The 26852-nt window shown below is 48.3% G+C and overlaps 2 protein-coding genes across 2 annotated transcripts; one reads left to right on the forward strand and one right to left on the reverse strand.

Moving 5' to 3' along the window:
• Positions 1 to 5858: 5858 nt before the first annotated feature.
• On the reverse strand, positions 5859 to 13199 carry MUL1 (mitochondrial E3 ubiquitin protein ligase 1). The gene is made up of 5 exons (XM_040422544.1): positions 13109 to 13199; positions 12434 to 12555; positions 11986 to 12073; positions 9640 to 9760; positions 5859 to 7378 (listed from the first exon to the last, which is right to left on the reverse strand). The coding sequence occupies exons 2-5, from the start codon at positions 12551 to 12553 to the stop codon at positions 6658 to 6660; spliced, it is 1050 nt and encodes a 349-aa protein (XP_040278478.1). The 5' UTR covers positions 12554 to 12555; positions 13109 to 13199; the 3' UTR covers positions 5859 to 6657.
• Positions 13200 to 25892: 12693 nt separating this feature from the next.
• FAM43B (family with sequence similarity 43 member B) lies at positions 25893 to 26852 on the forward strand. The gene has a single exon (XM_040422554.1). It carries the CDS (start codon positions 25893 to 25895, stop codon positions 26850 to 26852), a length of 960 nt encoding a protein of 319 aa, XP_040278488.1.

Below are 26852 nucleotides of genomic sequence, written 5' to 3' on the forward strand. Positions count from 1 at the left end.
ACCACTGAACAAGACACACAAGCTGAAACGTCAAGACTGGGCCAAGAAATATCTCAAGACTGATTTTTCTAAGGTTTTATGGACTGATGAAATGAGAGTGAGTCTTGATGGGCCAGATGGATGGGCCCGTGGCTGGATTGGTAAAGGGCAGAGAGCTCCAGTCCGACTCAGACGCCAGCAAGGTGGAGGTGGAGTACTGGTTTGGGCTGGTATCATCAAAGATGAGCTTGTGGGGCCTTTTCGGGTTGAGGATGGAGTCAAGCTCAACTCCCAGTCCTACTGCCAGTTTCTGGAAGACACCTTCTTCAAGCAGTGGTACAGGAAGAAGTCTGCATCCTTCAAGAAAAACATGATTTTCATGCAGGACAATGCTCCATCACACGCGTTCAAGTACTCCACAGCGTGGCTGGCAAGAAAGGGTATAAAAGAAGAAAATCTAATGACATGGCCTCCTTGTTCACCTGATCTGAACCCCATTGAGAACCTGTGGTCCATCATCAAATGTGAGATTTACAAGGAGGGAAAACAGTACACCTCTCTGAACAGTGTCTGGGAGGCTGTGGTTGCTGCTGCACGCAATGTTGATGGTGAACAGATCAAAACACTGACAGAATCCATGGATGGCAGGCTTTTGAGTGTCCTTGCAAAGAAAGGTGGCTATATTGGTCACTGATGTTTTGTTTTTGAATGTCAGAAATGTATATTTGTGAATGTTGAGATGTATTATTGGTTTCACTGGTAAAAATAAATAATTGAAATGGGTATATATTTGTTTTTTGTTAAGTTGCCTAATAATTATGCACAGTAATAGTCACCTGCACACACAGATATCCCCCTAAAATAGCTAAAACTAAAAACAAACTAAAAACTACTTCCAAAAATATTCAGCTTTGATATTAAAGGGTTTCTGTCACCCTGCAAAACTCATTTTTTTTTTTTTGGATAGTTAGATTCCTCATAGTGCGATATAGCAGAATATAATGCTCTTACTTACTTTCATGCGGCCGATTCTTTATAAAACGAACGATTATACGATTATAATATGTTAATGAGGGCTCTACCAGCAAGTAGGGCGTCTACTTGCTGGTAGCTGCTGCAGAAATCCGCCCCCTCGCCGTGTTGATTGACAGGGCCAGCCGTGATCTCCTCCTCCGGCCGGCCCTGTCAGTAATTCAAAAATCGCGCGCCTCGCGTCATTCGGCGCAGGCGCTCTGAGATGAGGAGGCTCGTATCCTCAGCACTCCCTCAGTGCGCCTGCGCCGATGACATCACCGAAAGAGAAGACGTCATCGGCGCAGGCGCACTGAGGGAGTGCTGAGGATACGAGCCTCCTCATCTCAGAGCGCCTGCGCCGAATGACGCGAGGCGCGCGATTTTTGAATTACTGACAGGGCCGGCCGGAGGAGGAGATCACGGCTGGCCCTGTCAATCAACACGGCGAGGGGGCGGATTTCTGCAGCAGCTACCAGCAAGTAGACGCCCTACTTGCTGGTAGAGCCCTCATTTACATATTATAAAAGTTCGTTTTATAAAGAATCGGCCGCATGAAAGTAAGTAAGAGCATTATATTCTGCTATATCGCACTATGAGCAATCTAACTATCCAAAAAAAAAAAAAAGAGTTTTGCAGGGTGACAGAAACCCTTTAATGAGTTTTTTGGGTTCATTGAGAACATGGTTGTTGTTCAATAATAAAATTAATCCTCAAAAATACAACTTGCCTAATAATTCTGCACTCCCTGTATTTATACATAGCAATTAGATCTCCCCTCAGTCGTCTTTTTTCTAAAGTGAATAACCCTAATTTTGATAATCTTTCAGGGTACTGTAGTTGCCCCATTCCAGTTATTACTTTAGTTGCCCTCCTCTGGACCCTCTCCAGCTCTGCTATGTCTGCCTTGTTCACTGGAGCCCAGAACTGTACACAGTACTCCATGTGTGGTCTGACCAGTGATGTGTAAAGTGGTAGGACTATGTTCTCATCATGGGCATCTATGCCCCTTCTGATGCAACCCATTATCTTATTGGCCTTGGCAGCAGCTGCCTGACACTGGTTTTTGAAGCTTAGTTTGCTGTTTATTAAAATTCCTAGGTCCTTTTCCATGTCAGTGTTACCGAGTGTTTTACCATTTAGTATGTACGGGTGACTTGCATTATTCCTTCCCATGCGCATAACTTTACATTTGTCAGTGTTAAACCTCATCTGCCACTTCTCTGCCCAAGCCTCCAATCTATCCAGATCACTTTTGCTCGGTCAATGATCACACTACCAGGGTGGTGCCCCCTTTATTTGGGGTTCTGCAGCAGTGTATATGTTGAGGCAGGGTCATATTAATACTCATGTTGCCACCATTAGTACCAAGGCAGAATCTGCTTTCATTAATGGTTGTACCAGGATTTGCAGGACTGGAGAACGTCTGCTGCCATCATACATAGTGCAGAGACACACAAGACCAACATCAGGTGTCATGGTGTGTGGCGCCAGTACCTACCACAGCCGTTCCCATCTGGTATTCATGGAGGGAATATTGACCAGCCTTTGGTATGTCCGGTACATTATGGAGCCAGTCCTACTGCCCATGCTACCTGCACACGTTGTGGATTACGCAAAGGGTTTTCCACGCGGAAGTGTAATACGGTGTCAGCCTAGCGAATGAGATTCGACAAAACTGCTGTAAAAGAAAGCTGGATCTCCCATACATAGCAATTATGGCTCCAAGGTGAAAGATCTTGGAATGACCAGGACATCCAGCGTCTGTATGACCGTCACCCTGTCAGAGTGGCCGCCTGTATCCCAGTAAGGGGAGATGTCACCCAGTATTAATGTGACCTCATCATATACCCTTCTGCAGAACCCAAAATAAAGGGGGCACCACCCTGGTTGTATGACCAGTGACCGAGCTCCACCAGCAGTTGGGGCGCCTTCACACAATACGGATTTAGTTGCAGAAATGTCCGCAACTGAAAATTAGTTCCATTCATTTGAATGGGGAGGCAAGCGCACGGATTTCTGCAAGCCGCATACAGATGAATGGGCAGGAATGTCTGCAATAACAGCCGCAGTGTGCGAGGACTCCATTATACTTTGTCAGTCTTGGCTTAAATCGCTTTACGTTTTCCAGGTGTTTTCATTTTCCGGTAGTGTATGTTTTCAATCATAACTGAAGATTTTTATGGAAGTGCTGGAGATTCTATATGACGCGTGACACATAATAAAACGGCGTTCTATATGATGAATCGTCATAAAACGCCCTTATATTATATCCATCAGCACATAGAAGAGTGTTTTATATGATGATGGATATTATATAAGGATGTTCTATATTATCATATGTATTCTAGTATCATGCCACACTGGCCCGGGTACGATGTCCTCCTTTCTGGGGTTATGAAAGTGGCCACCCTACCTCCAATACTGACCCCTGTGGTACCCTATTAGTGACCGTGATCCCTCCAATATTGGCCCCTGTGCTTCCCCACTAGTCACGGTGACCTCTCTAATACTGACCCCTGGGGTACCCCACTAGTGACGGTGACCTCTCCAATACTGACTCCTGGGGTACCCCACTAGTGACGGTGACCTCTCCAATACTAACCCCTGGGGTACCCCACTAGTGACGGTGACCTCTCCAATACTGACTCCTGTTGTACCCCACTAGTGACGGTGACCTCTCCAATACTGACTCCTGTTGTACCCCACTAGTGACGGTGACCTCTCCAATACTGACTCCTGTTGTACCCCACTAGTGACGGTGACCTCTCCAATACTGACTCCTGTTGTACCCCACTAGTGACGGTGACCTCTCCAATACTGACTCCTGTTGTACCCCACTAGTCACGGTGACCTCTCCAATACTGACTCCTGTTGTACCCCACTAGTGACGGTGACCTCTCCAATACTGACTCCTGTTGTACCCCACTAGTCACGGTGACCTCTCCAATACTGACCCCTGGGGTACCCCACTAGTGACGGTGACCTCTCCAATACTGACTCCTGTTGTACCCCACTAGTGACGGTGACCTCTCCAATACTGACTCCTGTTGTACCCCACTAGTGACGGTGACCTCTCCAATACTAACCCCTGGGGTACCCCACTAGTGACGGTGACCTCTCCAATACTGACTCCTGTTGTACCCCACTAGTGACGGTGACCTCTCCAATACTGACTCCTGTTGTACCCCACTAGTGACGGTGACCTCTCCAATACTGACTCCTGTTGTACCCCACTAGTGACGGTGACCTCTCCAATACTGACTCCTGTTGTACCCCACTAGTGACGGTGATCCCTCCAATACTGTCCCCTCCGCTTCCCCACTAGTGACAGTTTCCCATCCAATACTGACCCGTGTTACCCCACTAGTGACGCTGACCCCTCCTATACTGACCCCTGTGGTACCCCACTACTGACGGTGACCCCTCCAATACTGACCCCTGTATTACCCCACTAGTGACGCTGACCCCTGTGCTTTCCCACTAGTGACAGTGACACCTCCAATACTGACCCGAGGTACCCCACTAGTGACAGGGACCCCTTCAATACTGACCCCTTAGGTACCCCACTAGTGACAGTGACCCCTCCAATACTGACCCCTGTTTTACCCCACTAGTGACGCTGACCCCTGTGCTTCCCCACTGGTGACAGTGACACCTCCAATACTGACCCCTTAGGTACTCCACTAGTGACTGTGACCCCTTCAATACTGACCCCTGAGGTACCCCACTAGTGACAGGGACCCAATCTGAGTGTGTACCACTAATAACCACCCTCTGTTTTCTATCCCTCAGCCAGTTACTTACCCACATACAGACGTTTTCTCCGAGTCCGAGCATTCTCATTGTATGCACTAACCCCCATCTATCAGACTTTCAACAACTCACCGCAGTCCATTCTACAACTTACCTCCTCCTAGAAGCTGATCAAATCACTCTGACATGACCGATCCCTCATAAACCCCTGCTGATGTGATGTTATACACTTACTTTCATGGAGATATTCCAGGATAGCACCCTACAATTCATCCAAACCTACATGCCTAAGGACTGGGATCATTCTGCAATTCACTGCTATATACCACATATTCTAAATCATCCATAATCAAGTCCAAAAAGAGAAGCAGCGCTCCGAACCCTCAGTGGGGTGAGAACATGACCCCCAGTAACCGTCTACCAGATCAGAATTCAGGATATTGTTTGCTGCTAGAGGACGACAAGTTCTCCGGATCTTCTATCTACTTAAATCAAAATTAATACGGTTTAAAAAAAAAAAAAAAAGACACAATTCCAATTTCAAATTCAATCAAGGGAAAGGTGGGGATGGGACTTGTAGGAAAGGGGAGCGAGACTTAGCTTTCTGCACATTAATGTCATTTACAAGAATTCAGCTTTGACGCTTCCGGAGACTGAACTTTTTCTTCTCCAGTCGGAGGCAGCGCCCCTTTGTCTTTTGAGGGGATTTTACATGGAACAGCTTTTCGCCATATTCTTTGTATGGCCCATTTATATATTTGTACAGGTTAATCATGTCTCTTATCAAAACTAAATAAATGTAATTATTTAAATATATCCTGAGATCTAAGACCCTCCATGCCCCATATCAGTTTAGTCGCTCTCCTCTGTACTTTTTCCAGCTGTAGTGCGTCCTTTCTATGGACTGGTGCCCAGAACTGAACTGCATATTCCAGATGAGGCCGCACCAACGGTTCGTATAGTGGTAATATTACATCCTTGCCCCGCGAGTCCATGCCTCGTTTAATACAGGACAATATCCTGGTGGTCTCAGACATTGTGCTGTTATTGAATCTATGATCTCTACATCATACTTGCATCATTTTCCTGTAGATGAGAAAAAAAGTTGCAATGGAAAAATACTGACTGTGACCACTAGATGTCAGCACAGGAGCACGAGTGCTTATAGGAAGACGTGTACCCCACGTCAGACAATATTGTAATATGGACAGTGGGCACCCCTAGACACGCCACGGAAAAGAACGCCAATGCTGATATAGCGGCATCCACGTGGCAGCCCACATTTACATTCATTTCCTTGCAATTTTCCTTTGATGCCGCACTTCATTAACCGACGTCAGCGCTTTACTTTTTCATCACCAGGCAACACCTCATGTAATGCACATTTATTGAGACCCGTGCTGCCATAACGTGAACCTTCCTGCAAACCACCCGTGATCTTTGGTACATTTGCAAACCAAGAAAAATAACATATTTTAATTATTGACAAAAATAGAATTTTTCTAGAGAGATTTTCACCCAAAATTCAGGAGATAAGACGACCGATCCCTTTAAAATATTATGACGGTGACCGTTCAGAAGATCCGTCGGATAAGCGGCACCCAGACCCAGTACTGATGTGTAAAAGGATCATTCCATCAGAGGAGTTATCGGATGGGAGTCCCAGTACAGTCCTTGGAGTAATCTATCGAATTTCTATCCAGTCCTTTCTTAGTAATATCTGTTTCTGGGAAAGCTGGGTGACAACTGCTGCAGCCGCCACTAAGGATTCCACTGAGGACGGCAAAATTATCACTGCCTGACTATGCACAATTGCCGTTCAGGAGTCTGGAAAAGCTGGATGATCACCCCTGTGGGAGTTGTAATGACAGCTACATTGGTAGTTACCCAGCTTTCCCAGCCAGTCTGTTCCTAGCTGTTATACAAGGGCACCATTCTGGAAATACTATTCCTGCATATGGGGCATTTTTTGGGCTCGGGAAGGGCCTGGTAGCACTGGTAACAGGAGCAGACATGCCCGCACTCCAGGAAGACACAGGACTTCTGGTGACTGAGGCAGATGCTGCAGGCGTTGCGAGCCTCCTCGTCTTCCCCATCTTCAACCCTGGCGGTGGCCTCTTCGAACTCCCTCTGCAGCTGCTGCAGACGTTGCTTCTCTTTGTGTTTCCGGTACTGGCGCCGCAGGATGAAGAAGAGGGTGACACTCGTGGCCACCCCGCAAATCAACGTCAGGATCTTCCAGAGCCGGACCTGAGACTCCTGACGCTGCACCAAGGAGTCATAATCCAGGCTGCTGAGGTAGTACAGCATCCCGGCCTTGGGCGGCTGTAGTTTCAGGATTTTGTTGTCTAGGACCAGCTCACCCACACCCGTTACCGTGGCCCCGATTTTCAGCATCTCTTCCGTCTCCTGGATGCCCTTCGGCCTCTCCCCTGTAATGAAGTCCCCCACGACGTTGGTGAAGGACTGTACGGCGGGGTGGAACTTCTCGTAGACCGTCTCCAGGTCCAACTCAGCCGCATCTAGGGGTTTAATTATGCGGATGGATGGGCCGAGGTCGTCACAGTCGTCTCGCGTCAGATCGAAGGGCACGGTGTTGGTTCTCTGGTGGATGACTTTCTCCTGGTCGTTCCTATAAGAGACACAGGCCAAATGCATGGTTATTACTGCTGCATGTCACTGCATCTCGAGTCCAGACCCAGCAATTGTTAATCTTGAAGGAACATCCTTGTACGTACTACTACTGCAAAACTGGGCAAGTGAAGCCTGGGAAAGCTGGATGACATCACACATATTTAGTAATAACCAAGCTTTACCACTCTCCTGATGGGTCCTATGTGCAGTACTGTAGGCCGCAGTAGATCCTCTGCTCCTATACAACTACACAGATATGCTTTTCTGGAGCCTGGTGAAGCTGGGTCAGCATCTATCATGACCATTTTGACTATAACCCTGGGCTAGTTATTCATGGAGACACACTCTTCTTTCCTTTCTATTGTATATTTATGCAGCTTTACCTTTCAGGTGTCTAGGAAAGCTAGGTAACAATCTCTGAGGCAGAAGTAATAGCAGTTACATTACGGTCACCCAGCTTTTCCAAACTCCTGAATGTTCAATCAGCTGGTGATGCATTGCATGCACCGGCAGCTTTGCCTTTCAGGAGTCTAAAAAAGCTGGAGCTTTAATAGCACTTATACTAGGTGTCACTCAACTTTCCAGACTCCTGAATGGGCAGTCTGATGCATTATTCGGCAGTACATCCTCTGCTGCATAACCAGGCAGATTGGCTTTTAAAAGAACCTGGTAAAGCTGGGTGATCCAGTTATGGGACCCGTGTCCAGACTATGATGGCTAACATCCAGCTTTATCAGAATCCTGAAAGGTCAATCTGTCTGGTCAGGCACTGGTACATCCTCTGCTTATCCTTCTTCTACAATGTGCCTTTCTGGACTCTGGGAAAGGAGGGAGATAACCTGCAATGATGGATGTCAACTACTTGTATCACACAGTTGAGCCCCACAGCAGATTTGCCTTTCTGGAGCCTGAGAAAGCTGGGTCACAAAGGCTGAACGGGCTGTAGTGGCAGTCATGCAGGTTGTCACCCAGCTCTCCTACTTCGGCTACTTTCACACTTGCGGCAGAGTGATCCGGCAAGCAGTTCCGTCGCCGATCCGGCAATCTGCATGCAAACGGACAGCATTTGTAGACGGATCCGGATGTGGATCTGTCTCACAAATGCATTGCGAGAGCGGATCAGTCTCTCCGGATGTCATACGGACAAACGGATCCGTTTCTATTTTTTTTTCACATTTTTAAAAAAGGTCTGCGAATGCGCAGACCGGAAGGATGGATCCGGCATTGCAGTATACATTCCTATCGAAAAAAATGCCGGATCCGACATTCAGGCAAGTGTTCCGTTTTTTGGGCCGGAGATAAAACCGTAGCATGCTGCGGTATTATCTCCGTCCTGAACAGTCATAAATACTGAACTGAAGGCATCCTGAACGGATTGCTCTCCATTCAGAAAGCATGGGGATGTGCCTGATCAGTTCTTTTCCGGTATTGAGCCCCTAGGACGGAACTCAGTGACGGAAAAGAAAAGCGCTAGTGTGAAAGTGCCCTTACAAACATATAACAGCTCGGCAGAAGAGGACAACTCGGGAACATGTGTTTACTGAGGGTCTGTCCATTTTACAGGAGACGCGCTTTAATTATTTGCCGAGGTTCGGCAGATGGCAGGGAGCGCGGGGCACGTGTCAGGTGACTGCACCTGGGGCGATAGCGCAGGAAGCGCGCCGGCTGTATCCTAGCAAACCAGGCTTTAATGATTAACGAGTGTGACCAGGTCCAGAAAGACAAGCGTCTTATCGGTGCACAAATCTCCCCTACATCCGGACAGCTGCTTCCTGTCCACAAAGTACGTACAAACGGAAAGACGGCAAAGAAAGAGTTAAGCAGGAAGGTTTTATTAAAGATACAAAAATAATCTGCAGTCCTGAATCGTCCTCTTCCGGCAACTTAAAAACTGTGAGCCATTAGATCAGCTCCTGGAAAAGCTGAGTGACAGCCAATGCAGCCAACAGGACGGCTCCCACACAAGTTGTCACTTACCTTTCCTACAATCCTGAATGGCATAAGTGCCTAATTATGCAACATCCCTCGCAAATCCACCAGGAAAGCTCAACCTACGGCCCCTCCAGCTGTGGCAAAACTACAGCTCCCAGCATGCCCTAATAGCTCTAGGCTGTTGGGAGTTGTAGTTTTGCAACAGCTGGAGGGCCGCAGGTTGGGCATGCCTGCCCTATACAAATGCAATAGTTGCTTTATGAAATCAGAGGACCTTTCCAAGCAAGTCCTTTAAAATCCATCAGGGCGGGCAGACACGTGACTCACCAGAGGTGGGTGGTTCTGTTCCAAACCATCTTGTGTTCCTTTAAGGAGAGCCTGTGGATGACGCCTCTGCAGTTCTCGACAAACTGACTGCTCAGAGACTCCTTCACCGACCTCACGACCCCTGAAACACAATGAATATTACCAGAAATAAGACACGGACACACAGCCAAAACAAGGCCGACCCATGGAGGCTCCACCAGACCTCTGAGGTGTCCTGTGGACTCTGGCAGCAGATCCTGTAAGTTGCTCGGTGCGGCCTCCATGGATGTTTCCAGCACAGATGACGATCATCGTGAGATCTGGGGAATCTGGAGACAAGTCATCACATTCATTTCTTTGTCGTGTTCCTCGTTCTTGAACTGGTTTTCGCAGTGTGGCCAGTACATTATCCTGCTGAAAGGGGCCACTGCCAATAGGGGGCACCAGTGCCACGAGGAGGGTACTTGGGCGTACTATGTTTAGGTTTGTGGCACTTGTCACGTCCACATGATGCCGAGACCCAAAGTTTCCAGTAGAACATTGCCCAGATCATAACACAGCTTTTCTTCTTCCATTAGTGCAACTGGTGCCATCACTCAGCCATTGGCATCATGTAACGTGATTCATCAGACCAGACCACCTTCTTCCATTGCTCCATGGTCCACTTCTGATACCCCCGTGCCTATAATGGCCACGTGAGCAAATATGAGCACTCTGAACAATCTGCAGCTACACAAGTCCTGTGTGATCTGACACCTTTCTATCACAGCCGGCAGTAATGTTGTCAGCAGTGGCTCTTCTGTGGGATCGGACCAGATTGGCACGTCAATGACCCTGCTGCTGGATCACTGCTTCTCCTTCCTTCATCCACTTCTGGTCAGTTCTAACTCCTACACAACAGGAAGACCACTGACTCTAGACATAATCTGGTCCTTGTCACAGTCGCTCTGATCCTTACACTTGCTGATTCTTCCTGCTTCCAACACATCAATTTCAAGACCAGACAGGACACTTGCAGCCTAATCTGTCCCACCCTCTGAGAAGCGCCATTGTCACCAGATGATCAATATTATGCACACAACAGTGTAACTAGAAATGACTGGGCCCCACAGCAAATTTTTGAATGGGGCCCACCATTTTTCTACGCTGTATATAAAGTCATTGCCTTAGGGCACTTTCACACTTGCAGCAGAGAATTCCGGCGGGCAGTTCCGTCGCCGTAACTGCCTGCCGGATCCGTCAAAACGCATCAACCTGATGGCATTTGTCAGACGGATCAGGATCCTGATCCGTATGACAAATGCATTGAAATGCCGGATCCGTCTCTCCGGTGTCATCCGGAAAAACGGATGCGGCATTTATTATTTTTTCACATTTTTTGCGGTCTAAGCATGCGCAGACCGCAATGTCGAATCCATTTTGCCGGAACACTCTGGGCTGGATCCGGCATTAATGCATTTCAATGGGAAAAAATGACGGATCCGGCATTCTGGCAAGTGTTCCGGAATTTTGGACGGAGATAAAACTGCAGCATGCTGCGGTATTATCTCCGTCCTGAAAAGTCAAAAATACTGAACTGATGCATCCTGAACGGATTGCTCTCCATTCAGAATGCGTTAGGATAAAACTGATCAATTCTTTTCCGGTATTGAGCCCCTAGGACGGAACTCAGCGCCGGAAAAGAAAAACGCTAGTGTGAAAGTACCTGACTACTGTGGAGGGGGCTCTGACAATAAAATCTTATAGTCCTCCTCCTGGGTGGTTCCCAAAGCAGCCGCTTCCCCTATAGCTACTCCCCTGGCACACAACCCCCTCAGTGGTTTAAGGCTGTGTTCACACACAACGCAGTGGCACATTTTTTGCTGTAGTTTTCCAAATTGCTGAAAAGCTGCATCGTGGCCGCAATGTGTGAACTCAGACTGAATGTTATGACTAACCAGAGAAATGTAACATGGCGGTCCTCCAGGCCTTGATTGGAAGACCCTTTTCCGTCAGTTTCACACATGCTGTGCAGCTATCCGGCAGAGGAACGGCCTGCCAGATATCACTGCCGTGCACCGCCCCATTGACTGTAATGGGATCCGGCAGGCTTCCAACCGGCATCGGGCACGAGTGCCACGTTTCGGGCAGACATAAACTGATGCAAGCACCAGTCAACGGGGTCTGGTGGTGCTCCGGCTGTGCTCTGGCAGGCTGTTCCTCTGCCGGATAGCTGTACTGCACGTGTGAGACTAGCCTAAAATCCTGTAACGGGGAAGCAGAAAACAAATGCAACTACAATCCCAATATATGTGCGCTGTCCCTTTAACCCATTCAGGGGCTTGGCCACAAGAGCTTACACTCAAGGTATAGAAGTGTAAAACTTACCTTCAATAACAGCATAGGGGACGCACTTTCCGGGCAAATCCATGAGGATGTTCGGTAAATCATCATCTAAAGAGATTTTCTTAGCTCCCTTTAAATAAAGGAAGAAAAACATTTCGAGGGGTTGTCCAACCAGCCGTCTTGTAATACAGAATAGACGACTACTTACCTGTCAGATCCCGCCGCGCTGCTCTAGTTATTTCAGCTGCGGCTGTGACGGATCACATCGACAACCCATGAGCGGACGCTCCGCTACAGCCGATCACTGAAGAAGACAGCGATTGGCTGCAGCGGTCACATGTTGCTGACGTGGAATGGCAGCGAGGGGTCGGTAGTCGCCTAATCTTTATTACAGGTTGACCCCATGAGCCGTCCAGTCTCCTATTGAAACCCCTTTAAGGCGACCCAGAAATCTCCTCAACCAGTGCAACGACCGCCGACAACGTCTTACCTTGAGCGTCTGCGCAGTGTGATATTTACGGCGGTAAACCGAGTAGAAGATGGCGGTGACTGCGGAGCTGGAGGCCAACAGAATGATCTGCCCCAGGGACGGCCGCCCGTTACTTTCCATCTCTGCAAAACAGAAGAGCGACATTTTATGGTGATTATTACAGATCCGGACAACCGGCTGCGGCACGGCGTTCTCAGACACGTGACGCGCGTCTCATTTGATCACGTGACACGCGATATCTGAACCGCGCAAACTACAGTGTGGCGTTCATGGGAGAAAAGTTGTTGCGCAGCCCCAAGCTAAAATCATGGATGGGATAAATGAGGGTTTCCCCCAGTCCGACAGGCGCTCAAATATTAATTAACGTATGACCGCGGTCTCTTAAAGGGACAGATATATATATATGACCAGAAATTAATACAGGGACCACATAGCTGCCTGACACTGCTGCTGAACAACTGAGGGCATAAGGGGCCACAATGACCCTAAATGTCACATAAAGTGGTCTCGTGGGTCTGTTAAAGGTGGAGTGGCCCCTACATGGCCGGGGTCCCTATGACAGTAAGCACAACACAGCGCTGTCTACACTCTCACGGGCAGCAGAACTACACCCAGCCCGGTATCTAAGAGGTTAAACGACACCCTTTTCTTTCACTGACCCCCTTTAACACTCACTTCCTGCTCATGCGCCGCCGATGGTGGATGACGTCACGAATGGGCAGGGAAGCCGCGGCGCTGCCCAAAGCCCTGCTCACGGGGTGGGCGTGGCGTGTCCTAAGCCGCGCCCGATGTCAGTCATGTGACTAGGATCCTTAGTTATAAGTAGCTGCCGCGCCTCAGGAGCCTGTAGACGGCAGAGGTCGGTGTGGGTCACAGTTGCTGTTCGGTGATACTTGTAAACTGGAGTGAAGGCTCCATATCTGATGTATGAGCAGATTGCTATTCAGGAGTGTAGGAAAGCTGTGGCAGCCTGATATGTGTATATAGTGCAGTACTGGGTTGAGTTGTGTAAAAAAAATGGCGCAGACAGGAAGCAACTGAATTGGACGTTTGTTTCACTGATATTACATGCCAAAATATGCTAAAATCAGCTTCCCGTGGTTTTCACAGTGAAATACGCGTAGTTGGTTACAGTCTCTTCACGGTGGGGCGTGTCCTCTCCGCAACTGTTTCACAACATTTTTTTCCGCAAGAAAATCTGCGCGTGAGCTGCAACGCGGATTGTAAAATCTGCAGCACGCCTATGGCGGTTTTTGGTTTTCCGCCACAGATATTACCCTTTGCAGTGCAGATGCTGAAATCAGCGGCAAACCGGAAGATCCGCAGCGGCCCATCCCGTTCAATGAGGCTAATTTCAGTGGGGCGAGTGAGGTCCAGAAAAATGGTCTACATGCCCACGACCGTGAGCGTTCTGCAATTTACGGAACCGGCAGCCAATTGTAGAAATGCCTATTCTAAGACTAGGATGTTCTATTTTTATTTATTTTATTCCCGGGCGACGGGGAACGAAGCAACAGATGCGGACAGCTGTCCGCATGTTTTGCGGCCCCGCGGAAGTGAATAGGTCCGCGTCCAAGCCACCAAAAATGCATCTCAGATGCGGACCCAAACAACGGTCGTGTGCATGAGGCCTAAGGGCCACAATTTCATGGACAGACCCTAGTGTGGCTGATCGTGACTCGCTGCATCGTCGCAATTTACAACGCTGTGAGTTTCAGCCCAACCACGGGTGTCCTGTAGTGAAATGATGCGCAGACTACAAGACCCGCAGCATCGTGAACCACTGTGCGGGGGCCACAGTTGGTCTCGTACCGCACTCCTCTGTGAAATTTGCCTTGGGACTCTCGCCGTGTTTTTTTTATTTCCTCAAGATACGGGCCTCGCCGTTTTGTGCGCCGCATCACTTGAACCAGTTGGGAACGCTGAAGATGTGGTGCGAAACCCCATGGAAGCAATACAGAGTCTGTCCGTGCCTCCGCACCGCCAAAAAATGGAATATGTTCTATTTTTTTGTGGTGCGGATGGATCGCAGACCCATTCATGTTAAACAGGTCTGGATCCATCTGCGACTGGTGCCCCACAAATTGCGGTCCCCAATGCTCCAAATGGCTAGCATACATTTGTGCGTGTGAGCCCTAAGGGATACGTGTCTGATGGGCAGGGGCCAAACCGCTGGGGCCCCCAGGCTCTGCCGTCTGAATGGAGCAGCCGTCACACTTGCATGTAGCTGACGGACACAGCTAAGCGCTTGAACTCTACTGTCGCCTGCAGTCCTAAAGAGTTGACTGGAGCGGCGGACATACAGAGCTGCCCATAATTATTCATACCCCTGGCAAATTTTGACAAAGTTACTTTTATTCAACCTGCGAGTAATTTTTTGACGGGAAATGACATAGGTGTCTCCCAAAAGATAATAAGACGATGTACAAGAGGCATTATTGTGGGAAAAAACCATTTCTCAGCTTTTATTTACATTTGAGCAAAAAGTGTCCAGTCCAAAATTATTCACACCCTTCACAAACTGTCACAGTCTGTGGGAAAATCAGAAGTTCTATACCATTCCAAATAGTCCAAGCTGTTCTAAAGCATCCTAATTACCCTGATTAATTGGGAACAGCTGTTTTAATCAACTCAACAGGTGAAAAACAGCAGCTCTCTGCAGTTGGTTTGTGGACAGTCATGGCTAAGACAAAGGAGCTCAGTGAGGACCTGTGGCTGCTCACAAGTCAGGAAAGGGTTACAAGGCCATTTCTAAATGTTTTCAAGTTCCAGTGGCTACAGTGCAAAGTATTATTAAAAAATATAAGATGTTCCGCACTGTGGAAAATCTCAGAGGACGTGGTCGGAAGCCAAAAGTGACACCTGTGCTGCCAGGAGGATAGTTAGAGAGGTGAAGAAGAATCCAAGAATCACCACCAAGGCCATCCTGGTGAATCTGGGCTCTGCTGGTGGCAATGTCTCAAGGCAGACAATCCAACGGACACTGCACACTGCAGACCAAGGAGGACGCCACTTCTCCAGATAAGGCACACAAAAGCTCGCTTGGCCTTTGCAAAATCTCATCTGGACAAAGAAGAAGACTTCTGGTCTTCTGTGTTATGGTCAGATGAAACAAAAATTGAATTGTTGGGTCACAATGATGTTTCCTTCATTTGGCGTAAAAAATGAGAAGCCTTCAACCCAAAGAACACCATCCTCACTGTCAAACACGGTGGTGGGAACCTAATGCTCTGGGGGTGTTTTTCAGCCAATGGACCAGGGAACCTAATCACAGTAAACGGCACCATGAAGATAGAGCAATACATGAGGATTCTCAACGACAACATCAGGCAGTCTGCAGAGAAACTTGGCCTTGGGCACCAGTGGACATTTTTTTAGCATGACAATGACCCAAAACACACAGCAAAAGTGGTGAAGAAATGGTTAGCAGACAACAACATTAACGTTTCGGAGTGGCCCAGCCAGAGTCCAGACTTGAATCCAATTGAGAATCAGTGGAGGGAGGTAAAGATCAGAGTGATGGCAAGAAGACCCTCCAACCTGGAAGATTTGGAGCTCATTGCTAAAGATGAATGGGCAAAAATACCTGTGGAGACATGCAAAAAGCTGGTCTGCAATTAGAGGAAGCGTCTGATTGCTGAAATAGCCAATAAAGGCTTTTCTATTGATTATTCAAAAGGGTAGGAATAGTTTTGGACTGGACACTTTTTGCTCAAATGTAAATAAAAGCTGAGAAATGTTTTTTCCCCCCACAATAATGCCTCTTGTACATCGTCTTATTATCTTTTGGGACACCTATGTCATTTCCCGTCAAAACATTACTTGCTGGTTGAATAAAAGTAACTTTAAGTCAAAATTTGCCAGGGGTATGAATAATTATGGGCAGCTCTGTACATGTGTGTTTTCCACTCCATTGGAATGGGGAGCGTGGACCCCTGTTCTCATGATCGTCGGGATCAGACACCTACCCTCTATCCAGTGAACAGGGGATAACTTATCTTAATGGGAATACCCCTTTAAACGTTGCTAACTTTCCAGTCAGTGTAGCACATAGGTGTTCGTTCCCGATAATCAGCCCGTGTGGGCTACCTTCACATTAGCGTTATTCTTTTCCGGCATTGAGTCCCCTCCTAGGGGCTCTATACTGGAAAAGAATTGATCAGTTCTATCCCAATGCATTCTGAATGGAGAGCAATCTGTTCAGGATGCATCAGGATGTCTTCAGTTCAGTCTTTTTGCCATTTCACGATGCAGAAAATACCGCAGCATGCTGCGGTTTTATCTCCGGCCAAAAAAAACTGAACACTTGCCGGAATGCCGGATTCGGCATTAATTTACATTGAAGTGTATTAGTGCCGGATCCGTCATGAAGTGTCCCGGCAAAACGGATCCGGCATTCCCGTAGATCCGTCTGACAAATGCCATCAGTTTGCATACGTATTGCCTGATCCGGCAGGCGACAGAACCGCCTGCCAGAATCCTCTGCTGCAAGTGTGAAAGTACCCTAAAAGGGCCTTAGGGCTCATTCAGACGTCCGAATGTGTTTTGCGATCCGCAAATTGTGAATACGCAAAACACGGATACCGGGCGTGTGCGTTCCACAATTTGAGGAACACACATAGCCAGCCCTATGATAGAAATGCCTATTCTTGTCGGCAATTGCGGACAAGCTTTATCTTTTTTGCAGGAACGGTTGTGGACAGCACACGGCCCGTTGAAATGGATGGGTCCATACCAAAATACAGTTGTGTGGATGAGCCCTTAAAGGGAGCTTGTCACCAGGCAATTTACTGCTAAAGCAGGCACAATTTAGCAGAGTCGTTTACTAAGACAAGCTTTTTACGCCAGTCTTGGATTCCCCCTTACACTACATGCAGCTCATCATAAATTTGGCGCATCTATGGAGGTCCTTGCATCTGGTGATAAAACTACACCTGGTTGGAATAGTTTTTTTGCCAAAATTTACCCCTGTTTCCAGGCATAAATGTTAGTAAATTTGCTGGGGCCAGAGTCCTAGCTGCTGCTCCGCAACTAAATATTCTGACTATTTTTTAGGCCTAAAACAGTTGTAAGTCCTTAATAAATGACCCCCAACGTCTTGTAGGGTTAGCTCAGCTCAGTGTAATCATACCTTTCACTTAGCGATCTGTTGCTTTATTCTGGAGAAAAAGTGCTTTTGATCCATATGCAAATTAGCAATCCAGTGCACTGAGGGCGGGCCCAAGATACTCTGTGTGATTTTGCTCCTCCTGCTTCCTCAGCCCCTCCCTCTTCTTGATTGACAGGGCCAGGCTCCTCCTACACAGTGGCCTCCCCTGGCCATGTACAGTCATCATCCTGTGTAAAATGCAAAAAAACAAACCTAAACACTGATATGTTTAGATTTTTATTAATTATTCAGACCCAAGATCAGGCTTCAAACTAGACCTCTAAATTATCAGACCCCAGACCATAACCATATTTAGCAGACTCCTAACCCCCAAACTACCAGACTCCAATATACTTCCCATCCTCGCTTTCATCAGGTCTACTTGGTCCTCTTGACTTTCGGGTGGTACCTTCCTGGAACTCCTGACACTGGCTGGCGTCATGACCCCTCTTTGCCAGGGCCGGCTCTGCAGAGAACGTCCCTAGGGTCCATTCACACGTCCGTGTGTGTTTTGCGGATCCGCAAAACACGGACACCGGCAATGTGCGTTCCGCATTTTGCGGACCGCACATCGCCGGCACTCTCATAGAAAATGCCTTCTCTTGCGGACAAGAATAGGACATGGTTACGAATAGTCGGGCGGCACTGCGTGAAGGTATGGGTGCGCGGTTAGCGGACGTCACTCCGGAAGCTTGACGCCACTCCTTTGTACTGCAATTATATCAGGTTTATTCGCCACTCATAGAAGAGCTGACGCGCGTTTCAACACATGCAAGTGCCTTTATCAAAACAATGTAAGCAGCAGGATCCTTGCACAGCGGAAGTGCGGATCTGCGGATGCGGACAGCACATTCCGGCTCCATTAAAAATGAATGGGTTCGCACCTGTTCCACAAAATTGCAGGACGGATGCGGACCCATTTTGCGGACGTGTGAATAGATCCTAACACTGATTAATGTCAGTACATTGTGTGCTGGCCAGCCCGGGCCCACCCTGAGACCTCGGACCCCATAACAGACACTGAGGCTGTGATAGCAGTAGTTACGCCTCTGGCTGGATGAGGCTGTAATGGTGACCCTGTTGTTGATCACCCAGCTTTCTCAGAAACAGTTAAGCTCCGGACCCTCCTGCTGCTCGCAGAACATTACACTGCGGGGGTCCAGATGTTTTATTGAGACCCCACAGGAGGAGACGCTGAAATATTCCTTCTCTTATTGACATTTCTTGATTTGACCTGAATGTCTCCATCTTACATAAGACCGCTCGCCGCGCTGTAACCGGGTCATCATTTCTCGTACTTTCGTATTCCAGATCTTGGCGCCGTCCCCTTTCATCTTTGGATTCAGTAAAAGCTTCTGACATATTTCTGTGGAGCTGCTAAATCGATATCCGAGCGCGTCACCGGCTGAATAGAGAAGAAAACGGGTTACTGGGTCAGAACCCAGCGTGGGGGCGTGACAGAGCGTCACCATGTCTGCTGCTGTTCTATAGAGAGAATATGACCTCTACTACAGCGCACCCAGCTTTCCCTGACTCCTGAATGATAAAGCTGTCCAGTAATGCAGCAGTACACCCTTCTCGTCTCATTCTGCATAATTAGAGGGACATCTGGATGACGTCACCTCTCCCCCCTTGGATGATCACCCAGCTTTTCTAGGCTCCGGAAATCTACCTTACATCAGTTTCAGCCTTTGGATCTATCACTTCCTGTAGTTCTACTAAAGCCAAATGTACTAAAGGTGATCGACCTCAACACAAAAATAATCATTTACAGGGTTTCAGTCACCATTAAATTAAATTTTAATATAATGTAGCATCAAAAGCTAGTTACTTTTTTAATTTGCTTTATGTTACAAAAATGTTCCAGTTGTGAGATAATCTCATACGCTCAGTTCCATCCCTCAATGGCCACCAGCAATAGCTACTGTGACAGTTACAAGGAGAGAGCTGCAGCAGAAGGGACATGCCTCCTGAGCTGTGACATGGAGAGCGCTACATGAGAAAGGACACACCCCCTAAGCTGCAGATGAAAGGACACACTCCCTGAGCTGCAGATGAAAGGACACCCCCCCTGAGCTGCAGATGAAAGGACACCCCCCCTGAGCTGCAGATGAAAGGACACACCCCCTAAGCTGCAGATGAAAGGACACACTCCCTGAGCTGCAGATGAAAGGACACACTCCCTGAGCTGCAGATGAAAGGACACACACCCTGAGCTGCAGATGAAAGGACACACCCCCTAAGCTGCAGATGAAAGGACACACTCCCTGAGCTGCAGATGAAAGGGCACACTCCCTGAGCTGCAGATGAAAGGACACACTCCCTGAGCTGCAGATGAAAGGACACACACCCTGAGCTGCAGATGAAAGGACACCCCCCCCGAGCTGCAGATGAAAGGACACACTCCCTGAGCTGCAGATGAAAGGACACACACCCTGAGCTGCAGATGAAAGGACACACCCCCCGAGCTGCAGATGAAAGGACACACTCCCTGAGCTGCAGATGAAAGGACACACTCCCTGAGCTGCAGATGAAAGGACACACTCCCTGAGCTGCAGATGAAAGGACACACCCCCTAAGCTGCAGATGAAAGGACACACTCCCTGAGCTGCAGATGAAAGGACACACTCCCTGAGCTGCAGATGAAAGGACACACTCCCTGAGCTGCAGATGAAAGGACACACACCCTGAGCTGCAGATGAAAGGACACACTCCCTGAGCTGCAGATAAAGGACACACTCCCTGAGCTGCAGATGAAAGGACACACTCCCTGAGCTGCAGATGAAAGGACACACTCCCTGAGCTGCAGATGAAAGGACACCCCCCCCCTGAGCTGCAGATGAAAGGACACACCCCCTAAGCTGCAGATGAAAGGACACACACCCTGAGCTGCAGATGAAAGGACACACTCCCTGAGCTGCAGATAAAGGACACACTCCCTGAGCTGCAGATGAAAGGACACACTCCCTGAGCTGCAGATGAAAGGACACACTCCCTGAGCTGCAGATGAAAGGACACACTCCCTGAGCTGCAGATGAAAGGACACACCCCCTAAGCTGCAGATGAAAGGACACACTCCCTGAGCTGCAGATGAAAGGACACACCCCCTGAGCTGCAGATGAAAGGACACACCCCCTGAGCTGCAGATGAAAGGACACACACCCCGAGCTGTAGATTAAAGGACACACCCCCTGAGCTGCAGATGAAAGGACACACCCCCTGAGCTGCAGATGAAAGGACACACACCCTGAGCTGCAGATGAAAGGACACACCCCCTGAGCTGCAGATGAAAGGACACACTCCCTGAGCTGCAGATGAAAGGACACACTCCCTGAGCTGCAGATGAAAGGACACACCCCCTGAGCTGCAGATGAAAGGACATGCCCCATGAGCTGCCAGCCCAATCAGAGCAATGAATGGGGAGATCTCTGGATCCATGTGAGGTACAGGGCTGGTTCCAGCTTTATTAGAAAGAGGTTGTCATGTACTATATGATGTCTGATTTTCACTTTTACATTAATCATAGGATAACCCATTTAGGTTAATCTCTCATGATCAGGTTGTTTTCAGGTCCAAGAATCTGTTCTGATCAAATTGATCATATATCTTTTATAGAGCTTGGATCAATTTCTCCTGACACAGAGCTCCTATATAAACAAGAGTAAAATGGCAGAATTGTCTGCCTGCAGCCACCACTAGAGGGAGCTCACTGAATACTAACTTATCAGGCTTAGGCTACTTTCACACTTGCGGCAGGACGGATCCGACAGGCTGTTCACCGACTAAAAAGTCGGACATGCGGCGGCCTTTCGCCGTGCACTACCGTGCTGCGCCGGAGCTCCACCGCCGTCCCCATTCTAGTCAATGGGGACGGAGCGGCGGCAAGGCGAAATAGCGGAAGGACGGATCCGACATGGTGAACAGCCTGTCGGATCCGTCCTGCCGCAAGTGCCTTAGGCTACATGCACACAACTGCTGTTCAAAACTAACATAATGTCAGGTTTTCATGGCCATTCTGCATCCATTTTCTGTCCGTTTTCCATTGCCGTTTTGCATCCATTTTTTTAAACCGGCTGTATTCATTGTTAATTTTTTTTTTAGCATCCCAACCCCAGCAGTGCCCTCAGTATCTATAATGAGGGTTCAGAAGAGGGCAACTAAAGTAATTACTGGAATGGGGAGACTACAGTACCCTGAAAGATTATCACCATTAGGGTTATTCACTTTAGAAAAAAGACGACTGAGGGGAGATCTAATAACTATGTATAAATATATCAGGGGTCAGTACAGAGATCTCTCCCATCATCTATTTATCCCCAGGACTGTGACTGTGACGAGGGGACATCCTCTGCGTCCAGGGCCGGCGTTTGGGGGGAAGGGGGGCAAACTGGGAAATTGCTCTGGGCTCCCGTCACCAAAGAAGCCCCCTTCCAGTCAGTGGCGGATGACGTTCAGGTTGGCAGCCCCAGGCCCAGCACCCAGCATACTTCGGCAGAGCACCGAAGCGCATAGTTCCCTGCCCCGCCGCCAATCATCGCCGTAGGCTTCACGCCTAGTAGGCCATGGGTTGTAAACTTCTTGATTATGTTGCGCACCATCAACAAAGGAACATCAAGATCTCTGGAGATGGATCTGTAACCTTGAGAATGTTGATATTTTTCCACAATTTTGGTTCTGAAGTCCTCAGACAGTTGTCTTCTCCTCTTTCTGTTCTCCGTGCTTAGTGCGGCACACACAGCAAAGATTGAGTCAACTTCTCCCCTTTCTATCTGGTTTCAGGTGGAATTTTTATATTGCCCTCACCTGTTACTTGCCACAGGTGAGGTTGAATGAGCGTCACATGCTTTAAACAAAGCTGTTTACCCACAATTTTGAAAAGGTGCCAACAATTTTGTCCGGCCCATTTTTGGAGTTTGGTGCTGGTCCACTGTGCTATATCAAGTCCACAGTCTCCTGGTGCTGTCAGCAGTTTAGCATGATCAAAACTGCTGACAGACTCCCTTTAGGTCCGTTTCACACGAGCGAGTATTCCACGCAGGTGCAATGCGTGATGCAAACGCATTGGCACCCGCACTGAATCCGGACCCATTCATTTCAATGCGTCTGTGTTTTACATAAGCGTCGGTTTTCACGCATAACTTGTGCGTTGCGTGAAAATCGCAGCATGTTCTATATTCTGCGATTTTCAAGCAACGCTGGAAGTGAATGGGGCTGCGTTTTTCACGGATGGTTGCTAAGAGATGTTGTTTGTATACCTTCAGTTTTTTATCACGCGCGGGCAAAACGCATTAAATCGCATTGCACTCGCGCGATCGCAGGCAAAACTGCTTGCGAAATCGCCCGTATTTTTTCACTGAACGCATCCGGACCTATTCCGCTCACGCTCGTCTGCAAGGGGCCTTAAGGGTATATCTACAAAAGACGCAATTTGCGGGAACAAAATGTAAGACAGATCCCCATGAAAGTCGCATGTTGGTGTACACATCTCATGAGGGCTTTCTTCTCCACGAGTGACAGGTATTGCAGCTCAGCCCCATTCACCTGAACATGGACGCTAGAAGCAGACGTATTTTCCTTTGCTGTAAAATTTCGGGGTGCCTCTTGCCTGTGGAGCCCCCCTGTGCTGCTGTACAGGTGACACGGAGCGCCCTCTGGTGGGAGGGTCTGTAATAACACCTCTTTTTCCCTTCCTTTCTATAAGGGCTACAAAGTATCCAAGACCCAGAAAATATTCCAATATGAATTTTTGTCTCCTGACAGTTTCCATGGCGACTCTGTGAAGTTTCGTTACTTGACATCATTTTCAGAACTTTGGTTGCCTTGGAAACAGAACGCAGCCGATAAATATAGAAAGTTTTCTTTCACTGCGGCGTCATCTAAATTAGTTTCGTGGTTGGGGGAGGGGGATATTATTGAATATTTTACGCGGATTTCATTGATGTCAAGAAACAGAAAACCGGAGCGCACTCATTCATGACATGGTGTGTGAAATGTGTCCCATTTTCAGCTATGCCGTTTCTGTTCTTCCTTTTGATGCCAGCCAGCACCGTATTGCTTAAAGGGGTACTCCTATTTCCAGAATGAGGGTCCTCCGCCTGCCTGATGAGTCATGCACTGGCCGCTGCATCCCTTCCAGGCGAAGAGTGAATTGGACAAATGGCCGTGATCGGCTCACCTGGCGGGATGGAGACCCCCCATCCTGGAGATAGGTGGATCCCAGACTTCCTGTAGATATGTCCTGATGGAATACCCCTTTAACAGGGTGGGTGTCCATTCTCATGGCACTCATTTGGCGTATACAGTACTAGTATTCTATATACAGGGTACAGTCTGGCTTCACCCGCTAATAGTAGCATATACAGGGTCCGGGGTCTGCTGATTGAGTTTATGGCAATGCTGACTAGTTGTCCTTACTAAAATCCGTCCATGGGGGAAGGGGGGGCTCCGGATCCTCAGGCTGATCGATGTCTCTGACGAGATCCCCTTCTGCTTTCCTGGAAACTCAAGAGCATTCAATTATCTGCTGGACGCGTGCAGTAAACCAGTCATTTACTATGTGACCCTTCCCTCGCTGGAATACTTCCACTCCAGCCCCCACTGAGGTGACACCCAGCTTTCCCAGACTCCTGAACGGCCATTCGCCAGGGTTCTGTGGGATTGTATCAAGCAAACTTGAAAATTTTTATAAAATTTAGAGTCTAAGAAACATGGCTGCCACTGCTGCAGATCACAATGAGGTTGTCACCCAGCTTTTCCAGACTTCTGCAAGGAAATTCTGTCTGGTTGTGCCATAATGCCCTCGTTGTTTTGGGTTTTTATTTGGGGAAAGTCGAGTGACAATTAGTAGAAGGTCTAGTACCATCCATGGGCTACCACCCAGCTTTCCCAGACGATTATCAAATCAACTTGCATATATTTCTGCATCTGTAGAAGTTGTCACCCAGCTTTTCCAGACTTCTGCAAGGAAATCCTATCTAGCTGTGCCATGTATAATGCCCCTCATTGTTTTGAGATGTTATTTTGGAAAAGTTGGGTGGCAATCAGTAGAAGATATAGTACCATCCATGTGCTACAAATCCGCTTGCAGACTGTATATTTCTGCATTTGCAGAGGTTGTCACACAGCTTTTCCAGACTTCTGCAAGGAAATCCTGTCTAGCTGTATAATGCCCTCATTGTTTTGGGATTTTATTTTGGGAAAGCGAGGTGACAATCACTAGAAGGTGTAGTACCATCCACTCAGCTTTCCCAGACTCCTGATAAACAAATCAGCTTTCATATATTTCTGCATTTGCAATGGTCATCACCCAACTTTTCCAGACTCCTGCAAAGAAATCCTGCCTAGCTGTGCCATGTGTATGGCCCTACTTGTTATGCGATTTTATTTTGGAAAAGTTAGGTGGCAATCAGTAGAAGGTGTAGTACCATACAAGGGTTGCCACCCAGCTTTTCCAGACTCCTGCAAGGAAATCCTGTCTAGCTGTGCCATGTATAATTCCTTCGTTGTTTCTGGGATTTTATTTCGGAAATGTTGGGGGGCAATCGATAGAAGATGTAGTACCATCCACTCAGCTTTCCCAGACTCCTGATAAACAAATCAGCTTTCATATATTTCTGCATTCGCAATGGTCATCACCCAACTTTTCCAGACTCCTGCAAGGCAATACTGTCTAGCTGTAATTCCTTACTTGTTTCTGGGATTTTATTTTGTTTATTCTGGGAATGTTGGGGGGCAATCAGTAGAAGATGTAGTACCGTGCATATGCCACCACCCAGTACCGTGCATATGCTACCACCCAGCTTTCCTAGACTCCTGATTAACAAATCAGCTTGTGTATATATATTTGGTCATTTGCGAGGGTTGTCACCCAGCTTTCCTAGACTGCTAAAGGGCAAATTAGCCCATTCACTTATATATAGGACAATTTGACAGTTGCATAAGTAGCAATTTCCTAATGTATAATTAGGGCCAGTCCCCTGGAACATGCTATCACGCGTGGAACTACAAGTGCCAGCATGCCCTGTGATTTCTCAGCTGAGCCCCAGCATTGTGCTTTGTAGGTGGCTTTGTTTTTGTGATAACAGATAGGAAAGGGGGGTGCAGCCTGAGGAGATGGGGAGGGGGGGGGGGGGGGGGGGAATGCTGTCCGCTGCCTGTGCAAATAGCACCAGGGATGAAGTTGGAATAGCAGAGGTGTGGCAGAGGAAGAGGGAGGCAGCTCCGAGCTTCTCCTCCTCATTCCTCCAACATCCAGGCTCCGGCACAGCACAGAAACCTGGAGCTCCTGCGCTGAAGAGGACAGGAGGCACCATGCTGCCCTGGAGGAGAAGCAAGTTTGTGCTGGTCAAGAAGGACAAGAAGAAGAAGGGGGTCAGTTACTCTTCCCTGCTGTCCTCCTTCCTCCATTCCTGCCCTGACCTCCTGCCCCCCTTGCCCCTGGAGCGCCTGGGCAACGTCTTCAGCAGCAGAAGGCAGAAGGTAGTGCTGAATCAGGAGGACCCTTCTTACACAGTGTGGTACCTGGGAAATGCCATTACCCTCCATGCCAAGGGAGATGGCTGCACGGTGGAAGCTGTCAACAAGATCTGGCAGAAGAGCGAGTCTGGGGGCTGTAGCACCAAGATGAAACTCTCTGTGGGGTCCTATGGCATTAGGATGACCCCCTCCAAAAGGGACTCAAGGAAGACGGTCCATGCCTACCTCCTGCACCGTATCACCTACTGCGTGGCTGACACCGGTCACCCCAAGGTCTTCTCTTGGGTCTACAGGCACCAGATTAAGAACAAGGCGGTGGTGCTGAGATGTCACGCTGTTTTGGTCTCCAAGGCTAAGAAGGCAAAAGCCATGGAGCGCACCCTGTGCCAGACCACCACGGTCGCCTTCAATGAGTTCAAGAGGTTAAAGAGGCAAAGTGACTTTAGGAGAGAGCAGAAGGAGCTTTTAGGGGAGTCTGCTGTCCCCGAGATCCCGCTGAGGAAGATCCTAAATGGCACCTGCTCTTACAACCCACCTGCAGAGAGGAGCAAAACAGTGCTCAGGCTTAGCTCTATCTTGGAGGAAGAGGAGGAGAGTGGTGAGGAAGACTGGCAGGATCCTCAGAGGTTAATGCCCCATACCCTGCAGCATCCACACTGTGACAGGGACACCATTCTGGAACTTGCACAGAACCTCAGGAGACTGAGCATCCAAAGAGCCTTGGCCCAAAAACTGCTTTACACCCCAGGCACGCAGATGTCAGACTGGAAGCGCCCCATGAGGACTATCTGCTGA

Source organism: Bufo bufo, chromosome 1 (genome assembly GCF_905171765.1).
Source record: "Bufo bufo chromosome 1, aBufBuf1.1, whole genome shotgun sequence".
Taxonomy (NCBI): Eukaryota; Metazoa; Chordata; class Amphibia; order Anura; family Bufonidae; genus Bufo; species Bufo bufo.